Source organism: Chiroxiphia lanceolata, chromosome 3 (assembly GCF_009829145.1).
Source record: "Chiroxiphia lanceolata isolate bChiLan1 chromosome 3, bChiLan1.pri, whole genome shotgun sequence".
Classification (NCBI taxonomy): domain Eukaryota; kingdom Metazoa; phylum Chordata; class Aves; order Passeriformes; family Pipridae; genus Chiroxiphia; species Chiroxiphia lanceolata.
Genome location: NC_045639.1, coordinates 112,019,281 through 112,032,543, shown reverse-complemented (window position 1 = coordinate 112,032,543; position 13,263 = coordinate 112,019,281). Strand labels below are relative to the sequence as shown.

Sequence of the window (13,263 nt, the reverse complement as noted above, 5' to 3'; positions counted from 1 at the left end):
ACTATCTATTTATTCTTAAGTAATTATTAGAAGTGTTTATGTACTATGAAACATTCTGTATGAGCTGGATGGTAAGCTATAAAACATTTTATGAGATCTACACATGGCTGATGGTAGAACCTTAATACAACACAAAGATTCATCTACACTCAAGAAATGCCAAACCCCACTTTTTTATTCTCCCCCCTCAGGGAGGGTGACATTTGACAAAGAGGAGTGTGCTCTGAAAACCCAGGGGGGCACATTCTGCAGGGTCTGGGTGTCTCTGGAGAAACACAGAGCTCTGTCAACTTCTCTCGATTTCCAGAGGACGGTAAAACTCTTTTAAAGGGTTTTATTCTCTCCGGAAAGCCTGAGAAATGAGATGAAGCCCAACCAGAAATTAGTGTTGTGGCTCCATCACCTCTAAGAAGTTTTAAGCTGAATTATTATCCCTGTTTTGCACATGGTTGGACTAAAAATCTGAAAACTGAGGTAGTATAACCATACAGAAGGGCAGAGACTGAAGTGACAGCAAAACTCACAGTCCCTTTTTACACAGCCTTATTCCTACTGAAATAGATGTTTCCCTTCTTCAGGAAACTAATGTGAAATAATCAACATCACCTGATCCAGTCACTGTAAAGTCGGGCTAAGAATCAAAATGTTTTGCAAGTTTAAATTACACAGGAATAAAGCTATTCATATGCAGCCATTAACTGAATCTCAAAACGATTTTTATACATATAATAAAAATGCGTAGCACCAGCTCAAACACACATCTCTGTTTCTGCAGCATGGGAATTGGTGCTAAGACACACTCCAAATGCAGCATGAGTATTACTGGCTGCTTTTTTGTTTTAAACAGAGTAAAAGAAAACCCTGAAGATGAGGAAAAAAAAAGTGATTACTTCCCAAAATAAGAATAAACTGGGTTAGTTCAAGATAGGGAGACACAACCTACTTTGTTTGACTCTAAATTCAGCTCCCTGACTTGTGCAGAGAAGTGAAAGGTTATTATATGGGTTTACTGGGCAAACACAGATTTTATAAATAATTGCCTGTCAGGCTGTTCAAGATAGACAAACATACAGCAGACCAACAAAAACATGATCTGTCATATTTCTGAGAGAAATGTATGTTGAGTCTTCATTCTCTGGGACTTTAAGTAGACCAGTAAAAAATAAGTGCCAGTATTTTTCCTGCTTATGCATATTTTAAAATGTAAAATCTGGGAGAGATACAGCTACAGAAGGAATTTTGATTCCAGTACCCAGTGCCTGAAATGGTTTCTTCTGTCTCTATCCCTGCATATCGAAACCAAATACAATAAATGCTGGTGTCCTTTTAAAAAAGTCTGGATGTTTACAGCAAGCGTATAATTTTCCATGATTAAGGATGCCAACAAAAATAAAGAGTGATGATAAAAAGAAAAGTTTAATCATATATTTCAAGAAGCACAGATGGAACATCAGAAAACTTCCCCCTCCCCTCGTTTAATACACGGCATTGTACATGTTACTTTCAGTCCTTTACACACAGATAATTTCCAGAAAACAGAAGCAAAAAGTAGGCAAAAGAAAAAGCAATTTATGAACGTCAGTAATATTCAATGCACAAAGTTCACTTTTACAATATTTTGGTTGCAAAGAGACATTTTGCTGTTTATTTAAAAATATATACATATATTTAAAGCTTTTGTGAGCAGGTCCAGGAGAGAAGGACAACAGAACCACCTACGAACGACCACAAGAGAGTAGAGCAGGAGTAAAAATTAAGACCTCACACACTAAGCACAAAGGAGGAGGACGGCTGCACTATATAAAACTAATATTTTGCTGATCTCCTGTTGATCCCTTGAATGTTCTGTATTAATTTGAGGTTTAAGCTGGATTCCAAGCCTGGCTGAAGCAGACCCTGGCCCATGGGTAGCACAGGGAAACCAGCAGGATGTGCCTGTAGATCCTGGTGATGGGCTGAAGCATGAGCGCTTTTCTCTGGTCAAGCATCATCGTGGTCAGCTCTATATTTGTACAGTTTTATGGGAAGAAATGAATGTGTTTGTGAGGCCAGCAAAGGCTGGAGGAGCAGGGGACGGGAAGAAGCATAGAGGGAGGGACTGAGATTTAAAAAACAAATCTTGAAAACAAACAACGTTACCTAAAATATGTTTAAAAAAAAAAAAGCAAAAAGAGCTTGGTTTCTTCTTTAACCAAATCCAACAGTAATGCTGCCTTTGTCAACAACAGGGACAACATCTGCTTCCTGCAGCAAACGCTGAGCAAGTACATAACGTTAAGCCTTTGCCTACAACCACTGAGACAGACACAGTTATTTAAATATTTTAGGATGTATTTTTCCAAATAGGGGCCCAATCCAGTGCCACATCACTGCAAAGGCCTTTTTAGATTTCAGAGAGTAATAACTCGAGCCTTAGGAGATGCCAACATTGAGAATTTGGGGGTGACCACTCAGCCTATCCTTGGGTCTGCAAGAAGTCAAGTCTCTCACTGATTAAGTTCAGTTTACTTGAACTTTTTTCTGAATATCTTTGGGTCCAAACTTGCTATTACCGTCATCAAAATCCCCTCACTGGATTAAACTGGGTTATACTGTCTGAACACTTAAATCAACGAGAGAAACAACTAGAAATTAGTGGAAAATAGAAGGAAATAATTTTTATTTTTGCAAAAATCACAAGGAAAACTATGTAACCTTAATATAACCTATATAAACCAACACAACCCAGTCTATCTCTGGCCTCTTCCTGCCCCATCCTGCTTTAGAAAAAAACATCTTTTGGAGAACACACAGACTTCCAAACACTTAAATAAAAATGACATGGCAGTCAGAAAGAGGCTGACAGCAGCAAGTCCCCTGCAAACTCCAGCATTGTCTGAGCTGCATTCTTGTCCACCTACACCCTATCCCAAACATCCTGCCATTAATTAGCTAAATGTTCCAGCTAGTAAACAAGAATAACGACTGAGGGGGCTGGAAAGAGAGACAGAGACAGCCAGCAGATAGTCACAACAAACCAGCCCACTCACTGGTACATGGAGACATTGGAGCTTGTATTTTTTTTTTCCTTCCATGGAGGGGAAAAGAAAATCACCTTAATATAACACTGTCTTTCCTGTTGCTGCAGCCACATCCACATCAGCAGGCGAGAAAAGTCATCCCGTTCCTGCGGTAGGCACTCTGTCAGGGAGAGAGAAAATCTGTAATGAATTATCACATCAGCTTAAACAAGGCAAGGAGGCACAGAGAAAGGCAAGGCTTTCTTCCTGTTTTGTAGGCTATTCTAGCTGCAATCTAATAATGTGCTTAATCTGAACATTTCTGGTGGGGAAGCTATAAGCAACCACTTTGTCTATTAAAAAATCAATGTGGTTAACAAGTGGTTAGTGACTCTATTTCAGGAGAGCGAGAGATAGGCAAAAATGTAACATCCTATTTTGCTAATTGCCTGCAAAATAGATGAGGCCAAAAATACACCATTCTGCTGAATCTGTTTGTCCTTTATAGGTACGTGTTCTCTATTCACCATGTTCAAGAATAATTTCTAACTTATCTGAATAGTCTATAAATTATTGAATAATTACAGTTTTCCAAACTTAATTTATAGTCTGAATCTGAAGTTATGTAAACAGACACTGGTATAATCCCCACCACTCCCAACCCAAATTAATCTTAAAGACCCTCTGGTCAGTGTGAAATAATTTGATATCCCATATATTGTAACTTGGGCTCAAGTGTTTCCAATGGTAGAGAAGCACTTGCGAAAATGATTTTAAAAGATCTTGTGACACTGTCTCCCTAAAATACTTTTCATGCATTTTTAACAGCTCTTTCTGAATCAATATAGGAAACTATGCCTTTTTATGTCAGGCACACTGGAAACCCTATATTTTGAGGGGATATTCTCAGTTTAAAAATGCCTTTTTTTTTTAATATTAATGGTATCTTTAAAAAAGCAGAGGAGTTTAAATACTTTTGCTTTATTTGGTTCACCTTCAGCAGTCATCTAGTTTTAAAAATGAAAATACGGTCATCTATTTCACTACATTAGTGCTTCGTCAGATTTATTTTGTACCTCTTCAGCCCAAGCACTTAGGAAGTGCCATATATAACCACCATTTTTAGTGGCTCTACCAATTTCCTAATTAATTTCAACCAGATCAATTTTTCCCCTCTTAAACTAGAATTAGAGTAACATTAGGAGTAAAGGATAACCTCAAACAACTTTGGATATAAATAGTATTTGTACTGAACGGTAAGGAAATCATTTCAAAACCAGCAAGGATGTATTCAGACAGACAGTTTACAGACAGTGAATATGCGAAAGGAAATATGTACAAGATGTTCATTACAGCATCCTCTACATTAACACCACACTCCAGTATAGAGATCCAGCAGCACATGGCCTTAAAATCAAAGAGCAGAACATTAACTCTGGGATATACAGCCAGGCATCAGACATGACAGTATCACCACAAACAAAACACAAAATAAACCCAAAGGCTCTATACTCAAACATGAAATGCCCAAAACAGACTAGCCAATAACTTTGAAAGGATCCAATATATTCCCACAACCACAAGCAGCAAGTCCAAGGCAGTTTGGATGTGCAGCTTGCCCAAACCATTATGGCTGGCATTTGGAAGTCGATGCAAAAGTAATGTTTTTAGCTCCTTGACCCTGATATTTTTACAGAGCTTTATAACCTGAGTGACAACCTTCAGCACATAAACAAAATATTCAGGACTATTGTACGGTTTGCTCGAAGTTAAATGATCCCAAGTGTAAAGTTGGATCTACATGAAAGATAAAGGGCTGAATTTTGCAGAAGGAATTTTGGTTGCAAAGCAAAGTTGGGCTTGGCTGGGCTCACCTGGGAAATAATGAAGTTTAACATTTTCCAACACAGGCAGTGTTACACAGGCAGTTGTATCCCTGCAAAGGTCATTCCAGAAGCCAGTTTCAGCAGAGGGAGAAGAACACCTTCGGAGAGTTGGACACACCCACAGGTCTATATTTAGCGATATATTATAACCAGTGTGGCTATAGTTAGGATTGAAAACTATTTCCTACTTCACTCCTCGTTTCACATACTTTAAACTTTCTGAAACATTTGCCCTTGGGCTGAAGTTTCCTCTGCTTTAATCTCCGCCTGAAGTTCACTTTCTCTGGAAAGACCAACTAAATTCCTGAAGCCATTTTGAAGTTTAGCAATAATGAAAACAAAACAATTTTCCTTCCCGTGCCAGAGAAAGTGATTCTGATATATGCATATTTTATTACGGAATTTAGCCATAAATTGAACCATTTTACCCAGAAACTATCCTTGCCTTCAACCTCAGCTTAAAGGCAGCTGTTTTGAAAATCAGTATTTGAAAATCAGAGGAGGGAGTTTGGTTCATCCCATTCCATAACAAGATAACACTTCATCTCATTTTGATACATTACTAGATAATAAAGGTTAACCTCTGAAATGCTTTTATGCAGAGCAAAACTATTTTACAGTCATCCCATCATTCTGAGTTATACCAGATATCTTTTAGATTTATACAGCTGAATTTGTGATACTGAAAGACAGATCTTTACATGCCAAGACTTGTGAAGAGAAACAGTAAGACGTTTTTTATAAAACTTGCATGTGTATGTGCCCTTGTAAGAGAGTCTGGATGTATGTGGCAGACATTTAATGTGGTTGGAGGTAACACAGAGGGTTTGGATGACACTTCTGGGTGCTTTATGCCCCTTTGCCAGTATCCAATTTTTATTTTTTTTTTTTTTTAATATAATTATTTGGCTCAGAATTACAGATAGAGGATGATGTAGACTCTTGATGTGGGATTAAAATAGCTGTATTCATTTTGCTGGATATGTCTTGCTGTAGCCCAATGTCAAGAGGTAACATAAGCCCATGATCCCTTCTGGAGCTCCTTTCAGAAAAGTGTCTAATGCATCCAAATTTTTTGTGTGTTCTCTTAAAATTTACTGTCTACCAGCATGTGCTTTGATTTGTCCTGCTGTGGGCTGAGTCTCTGCCATGGATGAAGGTCCATCAGCCTCTTACTGTACCTGTCCTGTGTGCGGGTGGTCAAAGGATCACCTTTTAGACATGGGGAATCACTGAGCTTGGCATAAATTACACAGTTCACCTTCCCAGAGGGGTTTTCCTGCTCTGAAAAGCTGATATAACCTTATTTGGCCAATCTAACTCTCACAGAAACTTCTTGCTCCTTGCTATCATATGACCTCGTTGAAGGTGAAATGACAGATTGCTGCCATCCAAAACCAGAGACTACACAGGCTGGGCCAAAGTGAAAGCATAAACAAATTTTCATCTTGTTCAGGCTGCTCTTACCACTGGCTCCTACTTGAGAGGTGTGATGATTTTGCTGCTTAGTCCTCTACTTCCCTGTTCTACCCTGATCCAGTGGGTGGCATCCCTGCCCATGGCAGGGGGGTTGGAACTAGATCTTTAAGGTCCTTTTTAACCTTAGCCATTCTGTGATTCTATCCCATCCATGGATGTTCTGAAGAACCTTCTCACAGCTTCTCAGGCACTTTCTGTGTAGGAATCCTGCCTTGAAAAGGTTGCTCCTTCAAGTTATCAGAGCACATTGCACTCTGATATAAGATCCTCTTTGGGAATGCTATCGTTATTTAATAAGTGAAGGTAGGGTTTTTTTCAACAACCTGAAAGGAGGTACAATGAAGCAGAAAAGATGAGCAGTGTTCACTGTTGTCAGTCACCTAGAAGCAAGATTGTGGTTTGCCCTTGAACATGACCCTGTGAACTGAAGAGTTCATAGGACAAGATATACTGTGATTCAGGACGAGAGGGAACGGTTTTCAACTGAAAGAGAGTAGGTTTAGACTGGATATTAGGAAGAAATTCTTGGCTGTGAGGGTGGTGAGGCCCTGGCACAGGTTGCCCAGAGAAGCTGTGGCTGCCCCATCCCTGGAAGTGTTCAAGGTCAGGTTGGACAGGGCTTGGAGCAACCTGGGATAGTGGAAGGTGTCCCTGCCCATGGCTATCTCTAAGGCCCCTTCCAACCCAAACTGTGAATCAATGATTTACAGAAACAATCCCAGACAAAACGCAAGATGTGTGAGTACCCCTCAGTGAGGTAACAGATTAAATTAGAAAACTAAGACTTCTGAATGGGCACCTCAGCTGGAAACGATTTCCAGTTAACAATTTACACTAGTGCATAATTTCGCAGCTGTAGCATGATGGAAAAGAATAATTTTGGTAAGAGAAAGAAACAGCTGTGATTTTTGAGTGGGCTGATGCTTAATTTTTATTTGGGATAAAATTTGGAAAGTCTGGGGTAAAACACCTCCAGTGGGCACCCGAGACACCGAAGTTTATTGGGCCAAATCCTCCATTGGTTTAAGTCTGCAGTTCTGCTTACATTGAAGCACAGTGTCACACTGCAGGTCTGTTTTATCACTTAGAGGTGTTAAATCCTGAATTATAGGTCCTATGTAAGCGAGTTACAGAACAGCATTTGTAAAACTTGGAGTCTCCCTTTCTTGGTGTCCTCCTGTATGTGTGTGGGCAAGTGCTTTAATTGCAGTGCATAAAGTGGAACAGCAGACAGAGACATCCAAATCAAAGAGCAAGCCCTGGCTGAACTTCATTAGCAAACATAAATGCAAATAGGCACATCTTGTTTGGGACATGCCACGGTCCTTTCTGCCTTTGGCAATTTTACTCTATTCTCTGACATTTGCATAAATGTAAATCGAACCATATGACTTGAGCAGGTTTATGACAGGGGAATCATATGCAAAACTCCTTGCCATTAAATAATTATCTTCATGCAGCCTTACAATGGTACTGTGAAAACCAGGGAGGGTTGGATCTCAGACAGTGAGAGCCTTTATTTAAGAACAGTGGAGGGAGCCCTGCCCTTTAAATAAGAGACATTCTTGGATCAGACACTGGCTGGCAGGATGGAAAAAAGGATGTAGCATTAACTTTCATTCCATTCCAAATAACCTGGAACCCATAAACCACCAAGATTCTCTAATTTTAAATCTACTCCTTTTCTCCCTATGTCTTCTTTCCATTTTATTTGGGGAATGTTAACTTTGAAATTTCATTAGCCTGCCATAATATCAAACAAGTCACCCTGGATGGATTCATAGCTCTCTGTACATAAAAACATCTACATTAAACCCCCTGTGATTAAAAGGTTACTCCTCTAATTTTTCCCAGCCTGCATAGACAAACCACATGCAAAGAAGTGTCAGCTTATTTAGAGATTAAAATAATAATTAAAGAGGTAAAGTATAAGCAACATTTTTAAAAAGAAAATCCATATGTTGTTTAGAATTAGTTGCTTCTGTTTAGGTTTAAATAAATTTGTGTGGATATAAACTCTCTTTATTAGAAGTGCATCTATATTACAAAAGAAATATTATGGATATTTCTCTCTCCAATTTAAAACAATAGCACTGAAGGCTCTGATTCCACAAACCCATCTTTAATCAGTAGCCAAAGCACAGATGTCTGATATTACTCAAAGGATGAGGGAACGTTTTATGTATGTAACATCTAGTCTGTGGTCAATAATGAGTAACACATCCCAAATATGCATCTGTGGACACCCAGGTTCAGTACATCATGAACTTGTACAATGCTTTGGGTGATCTGCCCTGCTGTATCCATGAAATCTCATGGATTCCATTTATGAGGAGGGCAGACCGATGTGTTGAAAGCTACAGCATCTTATCCATAGAGTACAGGTCCCTCTGGAAGCACAACCACACTGGTGCTCCCGCCAGCACCCGAGAAACCACAGTTCAGTGTAAGAAACACCAACAACACTGTTCCTCAGGTCTGCTCCCGGAGTCCTCAGCCTGAGACACCAGGGACAGCAGCAGCTTCCATGCCATGAGTACCTGCCCTCCAGGAAGGGGGCTGGGATCACCACTGCACTTCATGTAGGTGTCCACCAACATCACATGCTGATAAAAGCACTTCTCCAGTAAACCACCCATCAACAGCTTGAAACAAAATGCTTTCCAGCAAAGTCAGCTCTGGGCTTTGGTTTACCTTTTATCTGCCAAACAGCGTAAACTTTCTCAATAATCACATAAAACTGGGCTGCTGTGTCCAGGAATAAGATATATCCAGGTTATATCATCCAAGACTGTTAAGGAACATAGTCTAGATCTCAACTATCCAACTTTTTTTTATTATTGTTCTCTGCCTCTGGGATAAATGACATTCCCAAGGCTGACGGAAATTCAGGATCACTGGAAAACAAGGACCAAATGTATTTCTCAGACACTTCATGCAGTACCACCAGTGGACAGAGAACAAAATGTAGGGCTTGTACTGCTACCCTCCAGCTCATCTGGCCAAATCTGCAATGCTGCAGTTAACCAGCAAATGCTGTTCTCAGGGCTGGGCTGGTGTTGTAAGAAAGAAAAACAAGGCAAAAGGATCATAGCTTCTGTTGCAGCAAGAAGATCATGGTTTCTGTTGCAGTAAGAGCTGGGGTGTGGGAGTGGGGTACCAATGTCTGCCAAGAGAAAAAAAGAACAAAATTGGTGGGGAGGGAGGGATCATTTTGAGTTTCTCAGAAGGTACTGTAAACAGTGGAGAAAGAAGGAAAAAACGGAACTATAAAACAATACTTGGCAGCCAGCTTTGCAAAACAAACATATTTTCACAAAGTTCTTCCCATCACTGCCATCAGCTTTAATAGGCTTTATTTGTGTGAGAGCAAGAAACCATTTTTAATTGCCAGAGAAGAGGCGACGCTGCTTTGCACACTGATAGAAATTCCTACTTCTCCGGTACGCTGCTCTCCGTTCACAGTCAGGGAGAGGAATTCCTCCCCCCAGGCTGCAAAACCTGTAGCTGGGCTCCATCACCACCATTCCATGGATAGAGTCAGCTGCTTCTCCTGTTGACCAAGTCGAAATCCAACAAGTTACTACTGCCATGGGTCTAAAGGCCTGTAACCTCTGTCCAAGAGGTGCTACTGGCAAAGCACACAGCGGGTCTCCGTGAGGCACCAGACCTTGATGGATACAACCTGTTGGACCCCAGCATAACTGGGAAGGCTTAATATCCCCACCACAATGGACGTGCAGTGGTTCCTGAGGGTCCCTGATCTCCTCATGAGCACTGCAATTAGTTCACTTGTAATTTTATCACCTCAAATCAAACTGGTCAAAACACCTTGAATTGCTCAGGGGTCAACCTTTCCTCTTCTGATGTGTCTCAACTCGCTGCTGTAGCTGTACAGCAGCAATAATGTACTCAGGCAACTTTATTATGTCTGAGAATGAAATTAAAACTAGAAACCTTGAGACTTCAGGTATAGTTGGATACTGAAACCTCTGGTTTATGACTCAGGGCACTGCACAGTCACAGCACTCCCATGTGAAAATATACCACTAACAATAAAAACTCCTTCAACCTGAGAGTAATCCTGCATGAAACCTGGATGGCTTCTGGTCTCCAAGGATGACTTTTCTTGACTTTCTAAGATTTTCTTCTACTACTGTAGAAGCTCAGACTTTTTTTCTGTAGCAATTGACAGAAGAGGTTAAATTTCCCCTCTGTGTCACTACTGCTCATGAGCTCAGCATAGGAGCTAAAAAGCAAATTTATTTGGAAACAATATGGTGTGGTACAGTCGTCTGAGTACAAGGGCAGGAGCCAGGGCTGGGCTCTGCTCCCAGCTCTGACACTTACTTGCTGTGTGGCCTCAGACAAACCACTTAGTGCCTCTGTGCTTCAATTTCCCCTGCCTTTGAAACAGAAATCCTATCACTCACTGAAAACCGTTTTTTGAGGATTGCTTGATTACATAGCTAATACATAGTGTTTTGAATACACTGTATACTACACCATAATTATTATTTTCATTACATTGTATCTTCCATTGTAATGGCTAAAATACCAGATGTACAGAAACAGATGCTGAAATCGGCAGCTACTGCATAGGAGGAGAGGGGATTACTTTGAAATTAAATTATTTTGGTAAAACAAGACAGTTCACCTACATTCTTTCCTTAGAACTGTTGAAATTGTAATGAAAAGCAGCATTTAATGACATTTTGCAACATACTTCTCCTTCTCCACCCCCTGAAAGCATCCCGTGAAGGCTCTCTGCAGAGGGCACAGCACCTCTGCTCTCCCCTTGACTGAACGAAGCATTTCACTGGGGAAACGAGAACCCAACCAACACCTCAGGTCTGTAAACAGAGGAATTTTCTCAGGCTCCAAGGCCCTTTGCTGGTGGCAGCACTGGGGTGCAGCCACTTCTGGCCCTGCTCTGTACTGACTGATGTGCTCTGTCTGCAGCGGGGCCGGCGCACCGGAGCGGTGGGAGGTAAGAGGAATTAAGGTAATGCATCAGTGGTTGCCAGTGGAGGAGATGGGAAGAGAGAGGGAAAAAAAAAAGGCAAAAAAAAAAAAAAAGGAAAAGAAATATACTATTTCAATCAAAGTCTGAAAGTTGTAGAAGTGGTTTTGGTCTCAATATAGAAAAAATATTTATCCAAGAAACTCCTACTCGGGTGCGAACATCCTACTTCTAGTGGGATTTTGTTTGGCAAAGTGCTGTGAAAGAGTGGAAGCTAATACAGAACATGTCTATAAACAAATATATTTATTTAGTACAGATTGACACATTCACTGGAGTATTTCAGTGATTACACGTGTAAAACTATTTCCTATAGTGGTTTCCTTTTGTGATTCTGCTAATTTATTCAATCCACCCCATTTTCATGCACTGGATGTTATGAGCCATTTCAGCCACCCAGACTGAAATGCACGTTTGGAGACTACACGCCTGTTTTTTCATTTCATCATCTACACATAATTATTTGGTGATATTAGGAATTTGAGCTAAAATGGAAGCCAACCAAAATTTTAATAGCTTAAAAATCATACAAAATGAAGTCTGCCCTGAGGTTAATGAATAAGAGCCAAATCTTGAGGCTCTCACTCAGCTTTACTTCTCCTTATTCAGGCAAAAGTTGAGTCAATTGTAGTTGGACTGATTAAAACCAGAAGAACATATCTTTAGACCTTTTTCTCAGGTAAAACTGAATAAATTACCTAGGATTAGGCTGCGGAATGGCATCCAATCGATCTTTCACATGTATTTCTGCAACATGCTGGAGAAAAAATACAAGTGCTGAGGTAGTTTAACCAGTTAAACCAATATTTTAGCAGCAGAATAAATTATTATACACTACCAGGTTTTATGACATTTATATTAGAAATAGCCCCAAATCAAACTACATTTCCTGGTCCCTCCTGAACTTCTGAAAATCAGGATCAAATCCAAACTTAAAAAATGGTCCACTAAGTATGAAAGTCAAATACCCTTATCCTTCAAAACAAAGTTCCATCCTTAAATTTGGGGTTTAATCCAGACATGTATTGATATAGGTATTTGATTTTTGATGATGGGAAGCATCTATAATTCAGGAATCAAAGGTTATTCTTTAATTACACGCAGGATGTCCTATTCCTTATGCAAAGAATGCAATGTGCATGTAAAAAATATAAAGCAGAGCAGTTGATTCCTTTGAACAGTTAACACTTCACTAGTAATTGGTGATAATCTCAGAAGGATGCTTCTCCTTAAGTCACAATTAATTTAAGTATTGCGAAAAGTAATGACACATTTATCCCATTAAAACCAGATCTAAGCATGATGATGTGGAAAAGAAAGGAGAATGAATGACAGATTTCTTCAGTATATGCAAAGCAAGTAAGAGAAGAAAAAAGAGGATAACGAGAACGCACTGGTCAACATGTAGATGTGGCACCTGGGAACGTGGTTTAGTGGTGGGCTTGGCAGTGCTGGGCTAACTGTTGGACTCAATGATCTCAGAGGGCTTTCCCAACCTGAACAATTCCATGACAAGCACTAACTGTTCTAGTGGCACATTGGCCAGAGTACAAAGACTGCTCGAAGCCTCACAGGCTCCTGCATCAGGCACTTTCAAAAAGCTGCTGGTAAGTTATGAGCTGCAAGGATGCACCAAAAAACTTGAGATCCCAAGGAAGGCCAGACTTTGTGTTACATTATACTTTTTAAATACATTATATCCACATTCATATGTTGGAAAAGCTGGTTCACAAGGTGAGATGGACTTCTAGTCTCTCTAATGTGCAGCTCAAGTTACCTGTAATCTTTCTAAATGTCTTTCTGTCCATCCATTCCTTACCTTCCCAACATCTTGGCCAAATAGGTCATCCAAGAGAGACCAGATGGTTGCTGAGAA

General features: G+C 40.1%; 1 protein-coding gene across 7 annotated transcripts in view; it reads right to left on the bottom strand.

The window, feature by feature from the left end:
- SUPT3H (SPT3 homolog, SAGA and STAGA complex component) overlaps positions 1-13,263 on the bottom strand; it is a 301,102-nt gene that overhangs the window by 35,796 nt on the left and 252,043 nt on the right. For 5 of the 7 annotated variants that reach the window (XR_004356086.1, XR_004356087.1, XR_004356089.1 and 2 more), the window contains exon 12: positions 3,095-3,180. Coding sequence is in view for 2 of the 7 variants with exons in the window: in XM_032683165.1 (XP_032539056.1) it covers positions 3,139-3,180 (42 nt within the window). In the remaining 5 variants the exon portion in view is untranslated. Of the gene's footprint in view, positions 1-1,390; positions 3,181-13,263 lie in introns of those variants that run through there. The other 2 variants (XM_032683165.1, XM_032683164.1) reach the window with 2 other exon arrangements.